The sequence below is a fragment of the Sinocyclocheilus grahami genome, unplaced genomic scaffold (assembly GCF_001515645.1).
Source record: "Sinocyclocheilus grahami isolate Dianchi unplaced genomic scaffold, SAMN03320097.WGS_v1.1 scaffold60.1, whole genome shotgun sequence".
NCBI lineage: Eukaryota > Metazoa > Chordata > Actinopteri > Cypriniformes > Cyprinidae > Sinocyclocheilus > Sinocyclocheilus grahami.
The window spans coordinates 101,139-115,296 of NW_015505239.1; the positions used below are offsets into that span (position 1 = coordinate 101,139).

The 14,158-nt window shown below is 38.6% G+C and overlaps 3 protein-coding genes across 5 annotated transcripts in view; 2 read left to right on the forward strand and 1 right to left on the reverse strand.

The window, feature by feature from the left end:
- LOC107584443 (peptidyl-prolyl cis-trans isomerase-like 1) overlaps positions 1 to 13,011 on the reverse strand; it is a 22,061-nt gene extending 9,050 nt beyond the window's left edge. The window contains exons 1-2 of the mRNA XM_016271066.1: positions 13,007 to 13,011; positions 7,182 to 7,188 (exon numbers count right to left, since the gene is read on the reverse strand). The gene's annotated coding sequence lies outside the window, so the exon portion shown is untranslated. The remainder of the gene's footprint in view (positions 1 to 7,181; positions 7,189 to 13,006) is intronic.
- Positions 3,664 to 9,904, forward strand: LOC107584483 (alpha-enolase-like). The gene is made up of 12 exons (XM_016271119.1): positions 3,664 to 3,815; positions 4,613 to 4,701; positions 4,807 to 4,902; positions 6,446 to 6,504; positions 6,595 to 6,664; positions 7,237 to 7,370; positions 8,019 to 8,241; positions 8,332 to 8,529; positions 8,629 to 8,776; positions 9,125 to 9,233; positions 9,339 to 9,397; positions 9,509 to 9,904. The coding sequence occupies exons 2-12, from the start codon at positions 4,617 to 4,619 to the stop codon at positions 9,573 to 9,575; spliced, it is 1,248 nt and encodes a 415-aa protein (XP_016126605.1). The 5' UTR covers positions 3,664 to 3,815; positions 4,613 to 4,616; the 3' UTR covers positions 9,576 to 9,904.
- LOC107584416 (arginine-glutamic acid dipeptide repeats protein-like) overlaps positions 10,536 to 14,158 on the forward strand; it is a 22,372-nt gene continuing 18,749 nt past the window's right edge. For all 3 annotated transcript variants that reach the window (XM_016271014.1, XM_016271013.1, XM_016271015.1), the window contains exons 1-2: positions 10,536 to 10,883; positions 11,714 to 11,762. In XM_016271014.1, coding sequence (XP_016126500.1) covers positions 10,858 to 10,883; positions 11,714 to 11,762 — 75 coding nt within the window. In that variant the 5' untranslated portion in view covers positions 10,536 to 10,857. The remainder of the gene's footprint in view (positions 10,884 to 11,713; positions 11,763 to 14,158) is intronic.

Sequence of the window (14,158 nt, forward strand, 5' to 3'; positions counted from 1 at the left end):
GGGAGTGGGCTCTCTCATAATTCTGCCCAAAAACACTGCCATGAATAAAGAATGGTATCAAAACGTCCTGCAAGAGCGACTTCTTCCAACGATCCATGAGAAATTTGGTGATGATCCGTGCATTTTCCAGCATGATGGAGCACCATGTCACAAAGCAAGAGTGATAAAGAAGTGGCTCGAAGATCATTACATTGAAATTTTGGATCTGTGGCCAGGCAACTCCCCGGATCTCAATCCCATAGAGAAGCCGTGGTCAGTCCTCAAAAGGTGAGTGGACAAGCAGAAGCCCACAAATTGTGATCAACTCCGAGAACTAACAAGGCAAGAATGGATCGCCATCAGTCAGGATTTGGCCCAGAAGCTAATATCCAGCATGCCAGTGCAAATTGCAGAGGTTGTGAAGAACAAAGGTCAACACTGTAAATATTGACTCCTTATATTTTTTGCCAATAAAAGCCTTTAAAACTTATGATATGCTTATCATTGTTTTTCAGTATACCATAGAAACATGTGGAAAAATAATCTACAAATACTGAAGCAGCAAACTTTGCAAAACACAATTTATGTCACTGCCAAAACTTTTGGCCTTGACTGTATATATATATATATATATATGTGTGTGTGTGTGTGTATATGTGTGTGTGTGTGTGTGTGTGTGTGGAAAAGGCACTTCGTCAGCAGATTGTTGACTATAAAAATAAAGATCCACTCCCTTTGCCATCATAAAAGTACTATTAAATTGCGCTTTTATCATTTAGAGCTATATTTAAGGTTTCATTGGAAATGAAGTGCTTGTGCTAAAGGTCTGTTCAGGACAGGCTTACTAAACAGGTTTCAGGGATCGGTAGCATCACTTGCATGGGCTGCTTCAAAAAGAGCAGGTAAAAAAGGTCAGTTCAATTCTTTTCTGGCCATGAATCTGCAGATTTTTAAATGTATATATGCATACATATACGTATATATATAGCTTGTCTATTTGATGCACATAATTCTTTAAACAATAAAAATGTACTGTAGATATGTGGCTCTGTTGTTTTTGATGCCTATTTGCTGCATGTAATAAATCATCATTATTTTAACTACTTGTGCAGTCATTAATCAAATTTTAGAATATGCATCTGTGTGCACTGAACAAAGGATCTGAGAATTCCAACTCTAGCAGGAGTTTATGCTGGGACACGGGGACAGCATTGTAACCCAGGCAACAGGTCAATGCCTCATATCCACAAACCTGTGTGTGGATTGCTAATGAGATCCCTGAGGTCTTATTTGTGAGGCATGAGGATGGAGGAACACGGGGATCAGCTGGCTGTCAGGAGGCCTCCTGAGAAACCTGTACCTGAAAGAAGCGACCAAACATCAACCCTTTCCACAAAACAAACCGTGAACAAGGGAAAATACGCACCTGTATGTGAAACTGATCTAAACTAACATGGCTTGTATGAGCATTATAAGAAGAGTAAGTGAAATAATAATGGAACGGAGGAAGTGTATGTGTGTGAGAGGGAAGGTGGAAAGAGAGCGGGATAAAAAGAGGGAATGGAAGATGGAGGGTGGGGGCAATGCCCTGAGGGATTACTGGCCCAAGGGAGTGAGTTGCTAGGATTCTCCAGCACACAAACACTCTTGTTGCCTCTTGTTGTTGCATCACATTCTCCCCACAGACAAGAATACAGTGGAAGATTGTTAATCATTTAACAATCTGAGATTTTGAATTTGAGATAGTATTTACATTGCGTACAGCAGCACACTGGCCTAGTAGGACTGTGCATCATCCTCTTGCTTTTCTGTATGTCATCATAAGTACAATGGCAAAATATATTGCTTCTATATTGTTTCTAAAAAATCTTAGGACCAGAGCTTCAAGTCTCAGCAAGATTCGGAAAACACTGAACATTCTACATTCTTAAAATTCAAATACTTTAAAACGAATTATCAAACCATGGCAAATAATCAGATTTATTCTGAAAAAAGCATTTCATGCACTGCTGGAGAACGCACTACAACTACATCATGTTATCCCGCCCCCCCCCCCCCAAAAAATATTGCTAGATAATCACGGTTTCCTATAAAACAATGTTTCTTCCTCAAGGGAGCGCATGGCTGCTCAGAAAACCGAAATCTCCATTGAGCTGCATTAAAATTTCAGATCATTTTGATCTTAATCTTATTGTAGACATTTCCACATCTACGTATAATCGATTATACACCAGTAAATCTATTAATTCTAAAGATTTTACCTGTCATATAAATGAAAATAATTTAAAGCAATCGCTATTAATCTAACATTAATCTCGTAATCTTCAAATACTGTGATTGGTCAAGCCCTAGCAGCGTTGAGAAAAGTAATAGGTTACACGTGAAAACACCGTCCCCTTCGTTAGTGGTCCAAAAATATATATATTTATCTTGAACAAAATCTTACTATCCATTAAATCGTGAATATACAGTGAAGTGTTAAAAAAAGAAGAGCTACAATAAAAATGTATATCCGACAACTTCCCGGCCGCGAAGCTCTGCTCATTTCCTCACCACATGTTGTAAAACAACATATCTCCAGACAACTGCCATTCACCTTACCTAGTCTTTTCTATGATCTCCCCCTACGGGGAGATATATCCAGCTGCAGACCCGCAGCACCAGCAGTTTCAGAACCGCAGCCACAGAACCGGAAGTGAGGGGAGGAGTTATTGACAACGAGAGAGCAAGGTGAGTATTCTGTAATGTTTTTGCTATCATATGTTTGAGATTTATCGTATATATTACGTTAAGAATTTATCTGCTAAGTACTTAATGTGTGCTTGGCTTTATTATCTTATATTGAAACTTGAATTTGTTGTCATACTTTATAGTATATCACTTTTTTCTGTGGCTGTTTCGATTAATTTTCGGATGTATGCTGTAAATGGGCCTTGTGGTGAAGTTTTGAAGACGTTTATTATTCATAAAAATAAATAGTTTGCTTTAATTCCCTCTGTTATATGCATTGTTTGTGTGTTAATATTACCTTGTAGTTGGGTTATTTTAATCCCATTTGTCATCATTGAGATAATCGTGTGTGTCTTATTCTCTTGTAGATTCATATAAGGATTCAGAGAGTTGACACATTAGCTAACATCAAGTGTTACAGCAATCACCAGCAGTGTTCTGCTTGACCAGCATGTTTAATCCAGCCAAACTGGTCAAATTAATAAATCATCTTCAAATCCACTTCAGCATGCAGTGTCTGTGGAGGTATGAATATCTTGAGTTGTTTGTTTAATGTATGTACTCACAATTTATTATTGCATAATAGTTTACCTGTGTACTTTTAATTTTTTTAGGATATACTATACATTTTTGCAACCAGTTATTGGTGTGATTATTTAGTTGTTAATCATATAAGTAATATCACAAAATTACTCGCATAATACAATGAAACGAATAACTGTATAGGTCTACACCTAAATTACATAAGATTAATGTTTATAAAATGCTTAATATGTCATTATAAAATGCATACATACATAAAGTATGACGTATCGTGTGTACTAAAAGCAAATTACCCCTTAAAAACCCTAAGGTGGCGCTACTCTGTTAAAAAATGTAAGCTCCTCCCCTCACTTCCGGTTCTGTGGCTGCGGTTCTGTGGCTGTGGTTCTGAAACTGCTGGTGCTGCGGGTCTGCAGCTGGATACTATTGCCTATGGGTGAGTTTTCTCTGAGAGTGAGCACACGCTGAGCTCTTCTACTAACCAGAGCCGCTAGCAGTGAGTGTGAATTTGAGTGAAAGCTTGGTTTCTTCATCTTGTCCTTTAATTATACGCTATCGCTGAGGTAAGAAGCATTGTATTTATGGCCTTTCAAATACCCGCTTAATTGTGACCATCTTCTAGCCAATATTACATTTGATTTATATTGAAATCGGGCTTTTTCGTTAATCTCGGGCAATCTCTGTACACGGTTATTCCGTTATATTTAGACAGAGAGCATTAAATTCTCAATCTCGAGTGTCTCACTAATAAAATGCTGGATGAGCACTTGATTTTGAAGACCGTGATGAGTCGTGCTTTCCATCACGCCCACTCATATTCACACACTGTAATGGGATTAAATATTTGCAGAACATACTATACGAGAAAGAAATCCTATTCCAGGAAGGAGATGAGTTTGAGACGCGCCATTGGCACTGTACAGTTGAACAAATAGTGTTGATGTGTGTATTATGTGTAGGCAAAAACGTCTAGACTAGTTTAGTAAGCTTTTAGTTTTCTGTTGACAGCTGCTAATCCAATTAGACCTGAGTTTCTCATGATGCCCCAAGGAATAGGACAATCTTCAAAACACTATGTGTATATTTGAAAGCTATTAATCATATATTTGCTTGAAAGAGATGTGTATTTATTCATGCAGATGTTTCCCTTCAATAATGATTAGTCCTAATAACAGGAAAGATGATTTGACAAAGTGACCCTGTGAGTTAGTAGTAGCATTACTGTAAGGCAGATGGTGTTCTCAGGTTTCCTTGAAATCTCTTTTAGATTTGTGGTTAGATTTGTAGTTTCAGCAGAAGCAGACCCCTTTAATTTGTAATCTGATCTTTTTTACTTTTTATTTATTTATTGTTTTTTAAGGAACATGTCTATCCTAAAGATACATGCCCGTGAGATTTTTGATTCTAGGGGCAACCCCACTGTAGAGGTGGACCTTTACACAGAGAAAGGTGATTCCCCTTGATGTTTCTTTCCAAATTGAAAACTAAACTAAGAAGGTTTAGTGTACTGACATTACAAGCAGAATGAAAACTCATCTACTGGTTTTGAAACAGGTCTGTTTCGAGCTGCTGTCCCTAGTGGAGCGTCTACTGGAATCTATGAAGCATTGGAGCTGAGAGACAATGACAAGTCACGTTACCTGGGCAAAGGTAACTCTGCTTTTTCATGTTTCTGATGATCTGAATGAAACTAGAAATCACATTTCATCTGGTTTTACAGAATTTATTGTTAAAGAGTTAGTTCACCCAAAAATGAAAATTAGGCTGCGTTTTACTCACCCCCGAGGCATCCTAGGTGTATATGACTTTCTTCTTTCAGACGAATCCAGTCGGAGTTATATTAAAAATTGTCTTTCATCTTTCAAGCTGTTTAATTCCCCTCAGCAGGTGTTGCATTGCTTCAGTCCAAAAGAACTTAAATAAAAATCGCCCATCCATAAAAAAAAGAAGTAATAATCACTTGAATCTAGCTTGCGCTCACTGTTGTAAACAGAAGCAGTTCCGGGGGAATGGCGTATGAGGTCGGCTTTGTGCATGCGCCACTCAGAAGTGACGCACGCGGAAACGCACGTGGAGAGATCAAAACAAAACAACGGTCAAGAATTAGAAGTACAAAACGAGGATTTGTAAAGAAGAATGTCGGAGGATTTCGATATAAGCCAAGAGGAGACTGGTTTTCCTTTGCTAAAGTAAGGAAACTTTTCTTCCTTTGCTTCTGTAAACAAACGTTGGTTTTCACGAGACTCACCGGCGCGTGCGCAACGCTGACCTCATACGTCATGCTCCCGGAGCTGCTTCTGTGTACAACTGTTGGCGCAAGCTACATTAAAGTGATTATTACGTTTTGAATATGGATATTTTTCTTACAAAAACGCATCGATTCGCTACAGAAGGCCTTTGTTTACCTCCCGGATCCATGTGAGACACTTTTTTTTTTTTATGGATGGGCGATTTTTATTTAAGTTCTTTTGGACTGAAGCAATGCAACACCTGCTGAGGGGAATTAAACAGCTTGAAAAATCAAAGACAATTTTTAATATAACTCCGACTGGATTCGTCTGAAAGAAGAAAGTCATATACACCTAGGATGCCTCGGGAGTGAGTAAAACGCAGCCTAATTTTCATTTTTGGGTGAACTAACCCTTTAATTGTTTTGGAAATAACCAAAGGACACAAAGGACTGTTTCTCTTCCCCGCTCTGTTTTTTTCTGTTAGATTGGAAAGGAGGACTTATTAAATGTACTGATTAATAGCTGGGTTCAGCCTTGTGTTAACAGGTACCTCAGTGAACTAGTGAGAAAATTTTATTTTTTTTGTTTGATGGCTCTGAATTTGCATGACATATTCAACCCAGTGTCGAATTCTGTGGTGTGAATTATGTATTATGAAAAAAAATTATGTAAAATCTGAAAAGCTTGCGCATGTGATTCAGATCAGTGAATAATGCAAGAATCTGTACTGTGGTATTTCAGTATTATTTAATGCACAATGTTTGCATGGAATAAATCAGATTGTTTATGGCTGTCGCTTGGCTGACATTACAAATTAGAAAAATCTGACAATCTATAGCTTTGTGGCATAAACTAAGCAAGGGAATGTAGAGATGTGCATGTGTCTAATTGCAGCACCATTCAATCCACAATAACTTGTGCTTATACCTGTAGTATCTTCCTTCTTTTTCTGTGTAATGTAGGTGTATCAAAGGCTGTTGAGCATGTGAACCAAACTATTGCACCTGCCCTGATCAGCCAGGTGAGTATTTTATAATTTCATTTTGAAACAAAAGAAAATAGTAACTGTAAGTTTGTTGGGTTAATTATATTTTTTCTCTCCGTCACATAGGGAATTCCTGCAGTTGAGCAAGAAAAGATTGACCAGTTCATGCTGGAACTGGATGGAACTGATAACAAGTGTAAATCATAATATTTACATGTGTATGCATGTTGTCCTTTGCTTTAAAATACTTTCCCTTTAATGATTTGTTCTCCTTTAAGTTTCTTACACCCAATTACCCAGTTACATTACACTGTAGTTCAAAAATGTATGTCCAGTAAGATATTTTTAAAGAAATCAATACATTTAATCAGCAAGGATGCATTAAACTGATCAAAAGTGGCAGTAAATGTTTAATGTTATTAAAATAAATGCCTTGCTTTTGCTTTTCTTTCTGTTTTTTTCTGATTGTTTGATATTTGTTATGACTGGTTTTACTGTATTTTTAATCAAATAAATGCAGCCTTGGTGAGCATATGAAGTGTCTTTCAAAAACTGAAAAAATTATTACACACAATTATCACACACTATTACATAAAAAATTATTACAAACTTTTGAATGGTAGAGTACATTTGAAAACATTGTCACAAAAAAAATGCAAATTCAAAGAAAAAAGTGATAGTTTTCCAAATTTAAAGTATTGTAAATATTAGGGGTTGTGTCTAGTCATAGTCATAGTCCTTTTAATTCCTGTCTGTTTCGAATATCAGCTAAATTTGGTGCCAATGCCATCCTGGGTGTGTCCCTGGCTGTGTGTAAGGCAGGATCCGCAGAGAAAGGTGTTCCTCTGTATCGTCACATTGCTGACCTTGCTGGAAACCCTGAGGTCATCCTGCCTGTGCCAGTGAGAAATATAAAAGTTTTGTATTTGAAATTGTACAGTACGGAAAAGTGTCATGCGACTGAAAATGTTAAAAGATCATTAATTCGATTGTGTTTGAGCTCAAAGATATTATGTCTTTTTATTTTAAGAGGGTATTTTAACTGCAGACCAGCTTTGTCCTCATGAATAATTTCAGATTTTACAAGTAGCCTAAAGGCCCGTTCACACCAAGGATGATAACTATAAAGATAACGATATAGTTCTAAAAATTGTTCTCAATATTAAAGAATAGCAGAGTCCACACCACAACTATAACGATAAAGACAAAGAGAAACGATATCGTTGGAATCACTTTCAAAACTATTTTTTCCAGCTGATGAACAATAAAAAATGACAGCCAATCAGAATCCATCCTGCTGTAACAAGCTCGAGAATTTAAAGCGGCAGACGAGCATGTGCTTAGAATAAACAGACGATATCGTTCGCTGGTGCGGACGCTAATATCGTTATCTTTATAGTTATCGTTCTTGGTGTGAAAGGGGCTTAAGCCATACAGACAGTTTTCCTATTTGCTTTCTTTTGTTATTTAAATCTTAATAAAAGTAGGAAAGCAAATTATGGGAAAACATTTTATTCTCTCATTGAATTTTGCTTATTGTTTTCCCAAAGGCCTTTAATGTGATCAATGGTGGCTCACATGCTGGCAATAAGTTGGCCATGCAGGAATTCATGATTCTGCCTGTCGGGGCCAGAAGCTTTAAGGAAGCCATGCGCATTGGTGCAGAGGTGTACCATAATTTGAAGAATGTTATTAAGGAGAAATATGGCAAGGATGCCACCAACGTTGGGGATGAGGGAGGATTTGCACCAAACATCCTGGAGAACCAAGAAGGTATCTGAAAAAACAAATCGCACTGTTTGAGACTATACAGCTGAAATGATTTACAACTTTATATTGCTCTTTTTTGTATGCGTATAATAGCCCTAGAGCTGCTAAAGAGTGCCATCAGTAAAGCTGGATACACAGATGAGATTGTGATTGGCATGGATGTGGCAGCATCCGAATTCTATCGTGACGGAAATTACGACTTGGACTTCAAGTCTCCTGATGACCCGGATCGATACATCAGCCCTGATGAGCTTGCTGACCTTTACAAAAGTTTTATTCAGGATTATCCAGGTATTCATCAGTCATTTGCTCTCTTATTTAATTACATTACCTATTTTTTTCTTTGAGCGCAGACGCAGAGATGTGACTTCATATTTATCATTACTCTAGTGGTCTCCATTGAGGACCCTTTTGATCAAGATGATTGGGAGGCCTGGACCAATTTTACCAACAGCACGGACATACAGGTGGTGGGAGATGATCTTACTGTCACCAACCCTATATGCACACTCTATAATGGATTAAAGTGGTTGAATAAAATATAAGGTAAGGTGAAAAATGCTATTTAGATATGACAGGCTCATAACTCGTAAGACATGGGAAATACAGTTGCAAATGGACTTTGCTTTTTCATTTGAAATTTGGCAGTCACTGTGCGTTCAAGAAAACGCAAACAAAAACGGTAAAGCAAGATTTGCAATTGCGTTTGGATTATGTTACAATTTATGCATCCACATATGGAAAACTCAATTGAAAATACAATTTGCAAGTCCTTTTTGAAAATTGTCTGGAATATCCTTCCATAAATCCCAATGAAAAATCCTAAATAGTTTAATTAAAAAAAAAAAAAAATGTTTGTGAACTATTTATAACATCCCCCCCACAGGTGTAAGATGGCTCAGTCCAATGGCTGGGGTGTGATGGTGAGTCATCGCTCTGGGGAAACAGAGGACACGTTCATCGCTGACCTGGTTGTGGGACTTTGCACTGGACAGGTACTGAATATGCTTTAGATTGATCATAAAATGTAGGAATTTCATTTTAAGGTTACCTGTTCATGTTCAGGTAATTAACTCTTTATTTTCCCTCTTCTTATTCAGATTAAAACAGGAGCCCCATGCCGTTCAGAGCGTCTGGCCAAATACAACCAGATCCTCAGGTAAGCATACAGATAATTCTATTAGAATAAAATTATTTTTGGTAACATATAGGCATACATAAGCATATGTTTCACTTTTTTCACATACCTGCTTGTTTTCTTCGTGCACAGAATTGAAGAGGAACTGGGGGATAAAGCTCAGTTTGCTGGGAAGAACTTCAGAAATCCACTGAACTGAGACCACAGTAGTACAATTAGAACTACTTGCCCTTCTATAGTAAACGTACTAATAGTTCAGTTTGAGATGTGGCAATACAACAGAAAGCAGTATGTGTTATAACTAAAGATTGAGTGGTTCCAGGGACCGTATCATCAAGGAAACAGAAACAAGCATCATAAACTTTGCGATGGTGTCCATTTGGATGAGTGTTACGTGTACTTGTGTGATGATGATTGTATTGCAAAAAAGAGCAAACAGTATTTTCCTGTAAATGCTGCATAGCAGATTCCTGAGGTCTGTGCTTGTGATAGTGGATACTGTTCAAATAAAAACATTACCTCAACTAATGAAAGGCCTTTGTATAGTATCATAATCTAAATAGTCTCCCTTTTGCCTGTTTCTGACAGGTTTGAGCATGTCTTGTGCAGACGGAAATACCCTTTTTTTTATATAACCAAAACACTGATGAATGCTCTTTTTTGATTGGTTGATAGTTTTCTAAAATTGCATGGCTATAAAGTAATTCCAGATCATGACAGCATTACTTTTCAGTATCACTTCTACAATTTTTTAAGGTGATTTAAAATGGAACAAACCTAGTGGTAAAATAATGCTTTGGAATTAGTAAAAAAAAAAGAGGTAATAATGATCCACATAATAATAATGATAATAATACAATTATTATTGTTATTAATATTATTTATTAATAATTCACAGGCCCTCTTGTTAACAGTAAAGCTGTAGGGATGTATGAAGCCATCTAAGCAGACAGGGCTGCATTTAAAGCGTCTAGTCTAATTCCACTGATCCGAAATAAATCCACCGTCTCCACAGTGGCAGTCCTTTAAATCTACACGCACTGTATTTATATCCTACAACCCACACACTGACTATAACAAGACGAGATTTGTTATTCTTCACTGTTTATGCACGGTGCCTTTTATCAAATCTGCAAAGGAATGGCATCAAGACTAGGGTGGTTCAATAATTTATCGAGACATCCATATTGGTGTGAATATTGACACGGGAGGATGGCCAAACACATCTCCCTGAAGCTGATCTCCATAGACAGCGGACACGGAGATGATCCCATTAGCGCTGGCTGCAGCGGCACATGCTCAGTTATGCTTGTTGAAGAGGATCTCAGTAGGCTGTGCGTGAACACTGAGGTCATCGCCTGCGCTGAGGAAAAAATACTCCGCGCAGCCTCCATTTTGAGTAGTATGAAATAGAGGAAAGCATAGTTTTGAGCCGCCGCCGCAGCAAACAAACTGTAAGCTCTAGCGAAACAGCCTCTGCCATGGACGACCTGTTCAGTCCGCGAAGGTTTGTTGCTTCTTTTTATTAAAGAGGTATGGTTTTGCGCGCGCCAGCGCTTTTTGCGACACCGTGAATACTTTTGCGTTCTAGTGCAAACCGAGATGATTTTGAACTTGACAGCTCGTCTCGCTCGGCCACACACACGCAAAGGCCAGCTAAGAGCCTGACGAGATAAAATGGGGCAGATGTTGTGTAGATACTGTTGCTGACTGCTAAGTAATTTACGTAATGCATGTTGAACGCGGTGCTGCTATTACAAATTAGTTTTGTTCGTCTGTTCCGTAAATATTTGTCCAGGAAATTGTTTTAGCATAATATTTTCTTTCGCCCAAAATGATTACACAGTGAACGGTGTTTGTGCACATCACAATGCAAGTTGAGCGCCCTGAGTTTGATTGTGCACACACAATGTAATGATTTATGTGTAAATATATGAACTGGATGTCCAAGCCTCCGTTTATATAACCTTTGGAGGGAACGGAGAAGTCGGACGCTGATTGGCTGGTTATGCTATGTAGGCGGGATTTGGATTGATCATCTCGACTGCTGATAGGCAAATCACATTTTATGATTAACACTGAAAGGAGGCGATTTAAAAGGGTGGAAAACAGGGACCTGAAACAGCTCACATGACAGGGACATTTTTTAACTTAGCATGTTTCTTTTAAATATGGTATTTGTATTCATGTATTGTTTATTACAGGCATATTTTTTTTGTATTTACCTGTGGAATGTTGGCTGTAAGTATTGCTTCAGCCTTTAAATGTTAATGTACTGATTGATTAATGTACTTGCACAGCCATATTTCATTTAATAAATAATATTTTGTCTTTCAGGCAGCTGAACAGCACACAAGGAGAGATTCGAGTGGGACCAAGTCATCAGGTAAAATGGTTACAAAGTGTTTCCAAAAGTATTTGCAGATATGCAGTGTATTAAAGAGGTCATCGGATGCGACATGCACTTTTACAAGTTGTTTGAACTGAAATGTGTGTTGGCAGTGTGTGTACACAACCACCCTATGATGATAAAAATCCACCCAGTGTTTTTTTTTTAAACTACTAAAATCATTTCCCCTTTCTCAAATCAAGCCGATCTCAGATGCCTGTCTGTGTGACGTCACACGGACGAAGGCCCCTCCCACGATTGTTGATTGACAGTGGTGTTTCCGCACAGACTGGACTGGTGTCTTACCTTAGACCCGCCCTGAGTGAGCTGTCATCAGTCCGTCATTGTTTCACTGCTGGAGCAGATGTAGACAAGAATGATTCCTAAGTGATTGAAGTGTTTTGTTGTTGGATGTAATAATGAACATAGCAGTCGTCATTTACTCCCGACATCTGAACCGCTGAAGACGCAGTGGATTACTTTTATTTTTGAAGGGAATGCGCCACCCCCCCCCCATCTGCCTAAATGCATTTATGTTCACGCGAATCATTCGTGATCCAGCCTCACCTACAGAAGAAGTGAGTATAAGGTTTTTTTTTAATGAATCTTTGCAAATCGCCTTTCCTAATAACGTGCTAGTTAGCAAGTTTCACGATGAATGCGGCTAAAATTTACCGTCTCTCAGAGAGCGGCTCGGAAGAGAGGGGCGGAGTGAGCAGAGCTCATTTGCATTTAAAGTGGCATGCAAGAAAACGACTTGCTCTGAAAAGAGCTGTTTTTGACAGGGTAAAAAGGGTTTTGTTTTACACTACCATTGAGAAATTTTAACCAAAGTATGTTAAAGACTTTTCATTAAGACCTTAAAGAATCATATCAACTTGTGGACAATGGGCATCCGATGACCCCTTTAAAGTTGCAGTCAGTAATTATTTTTGATAATTAAAAAAGTTTTATAAATAAAGAATGCTATATGTCTATAGGCTTAGATCTCTGCCACAATTCTGTGTGCGAAAGATCATATTTTGAGCGCACAAAAGTGCGTTTTGCACACGCGCAATCTGAGTTTTGTTGAGATAATGTTCGTTTTGCAAAGAAAAAAGTATTTAGAGTGCACAAAAATAAATGTTGCATTTAAAATAAGTTTTTGGATGTGTGCAGACCTCTTTTGCGCGTGCAACGTTTCACTAGCTTGCTCCCTTGATGCCCGCCCTCAGTGCTCTCGGCTCGTTGCTCAACACAACCCAGCGTTACTTACAATATGCCATAATTCCAGCCAATCAGAGATGACGCTGCTAAATTCTGATTGGCTGCCTTGACAACCAATCACAACATTCCTTGCATTACCACGACAGTAGAAAAGGAAAAATATAGTGCATGCATAATTATTATGCAAGTTGATATTCTGATTTTTTTTTTTTCCCAGCCCATTTTACCAATTCCAAACAACATCAATCTTAATAACTACTATTAATCTTGTATTTAATCACTTATAATCTATATATTGCTCGCAGGACCGGTTTGAAAACCACTGGCGTAGGCTATAAGAAGATTGCCAAGACCCTGAAACTGAGCTGCAGCACGGTGGCCAAGACCATACAGCGGTTTAACAGGACAGGTTCCACTCAGAACAGGCCTCGCCATGGTCGACCAAAGAAGTTGAGTGCATGTGCTCAGCGTCATATCCAGAGGTTGTGTTTGGGAAATAGACTTATGAGTGCTGCCAACATTGCTGCAGAGGTTGAAGGGGTGGGGGGTCAGCCTGTCAGTGCTCAGACCATACGTGGTGGGAGTGTCATGGTCTGGGGCTGCATGAGTTCTGCCAGCACTGGGGAGCTACAGTTCATTGAGGGAACCATGAATGCTTGAAATTGTAAACTGTGTATTAAATGAATTTTGGCAGTGTGGACATGTGCCAAATCCTGCTGGAAAATGAAATCAGCATCTTCAAAAAGCTGGTCAGCAGAAGGAAGCATGAAGTGCTCCAAAATTTCTTGGTAAACGGGTGCAGTGACGTTGGTTTTCAAAAAACACAATGGACCAATACCAGCAGATGACATTGCACCCCAAATCATCACAGACTGTGGAAACTTAACACTGGACTTCAAGCAACTTGAGCTATGAGCTTCTCCACCCTTCCTCCAGACTCTAGGACCTTGGTTTCCAAATGAAATACAAAACTTGCTCTCATCTGAAAAGAGGATTTTGGACCACTGGGCAACAGTCCAGTTCTTCTTCTCCTTAGCCCAGGTAAGACGCCTCTGTGGTTGTCTGTGGTTCAGGAGTGGCTTAACAAGAGGAATACGACAACTGTAGCCAAATTCCTTGACACGTCTGTGTGTGGTGGCTCTTGATGCCTTGACCCCAGCCTCAGTCCATTCCTTGAGAAGTTCACT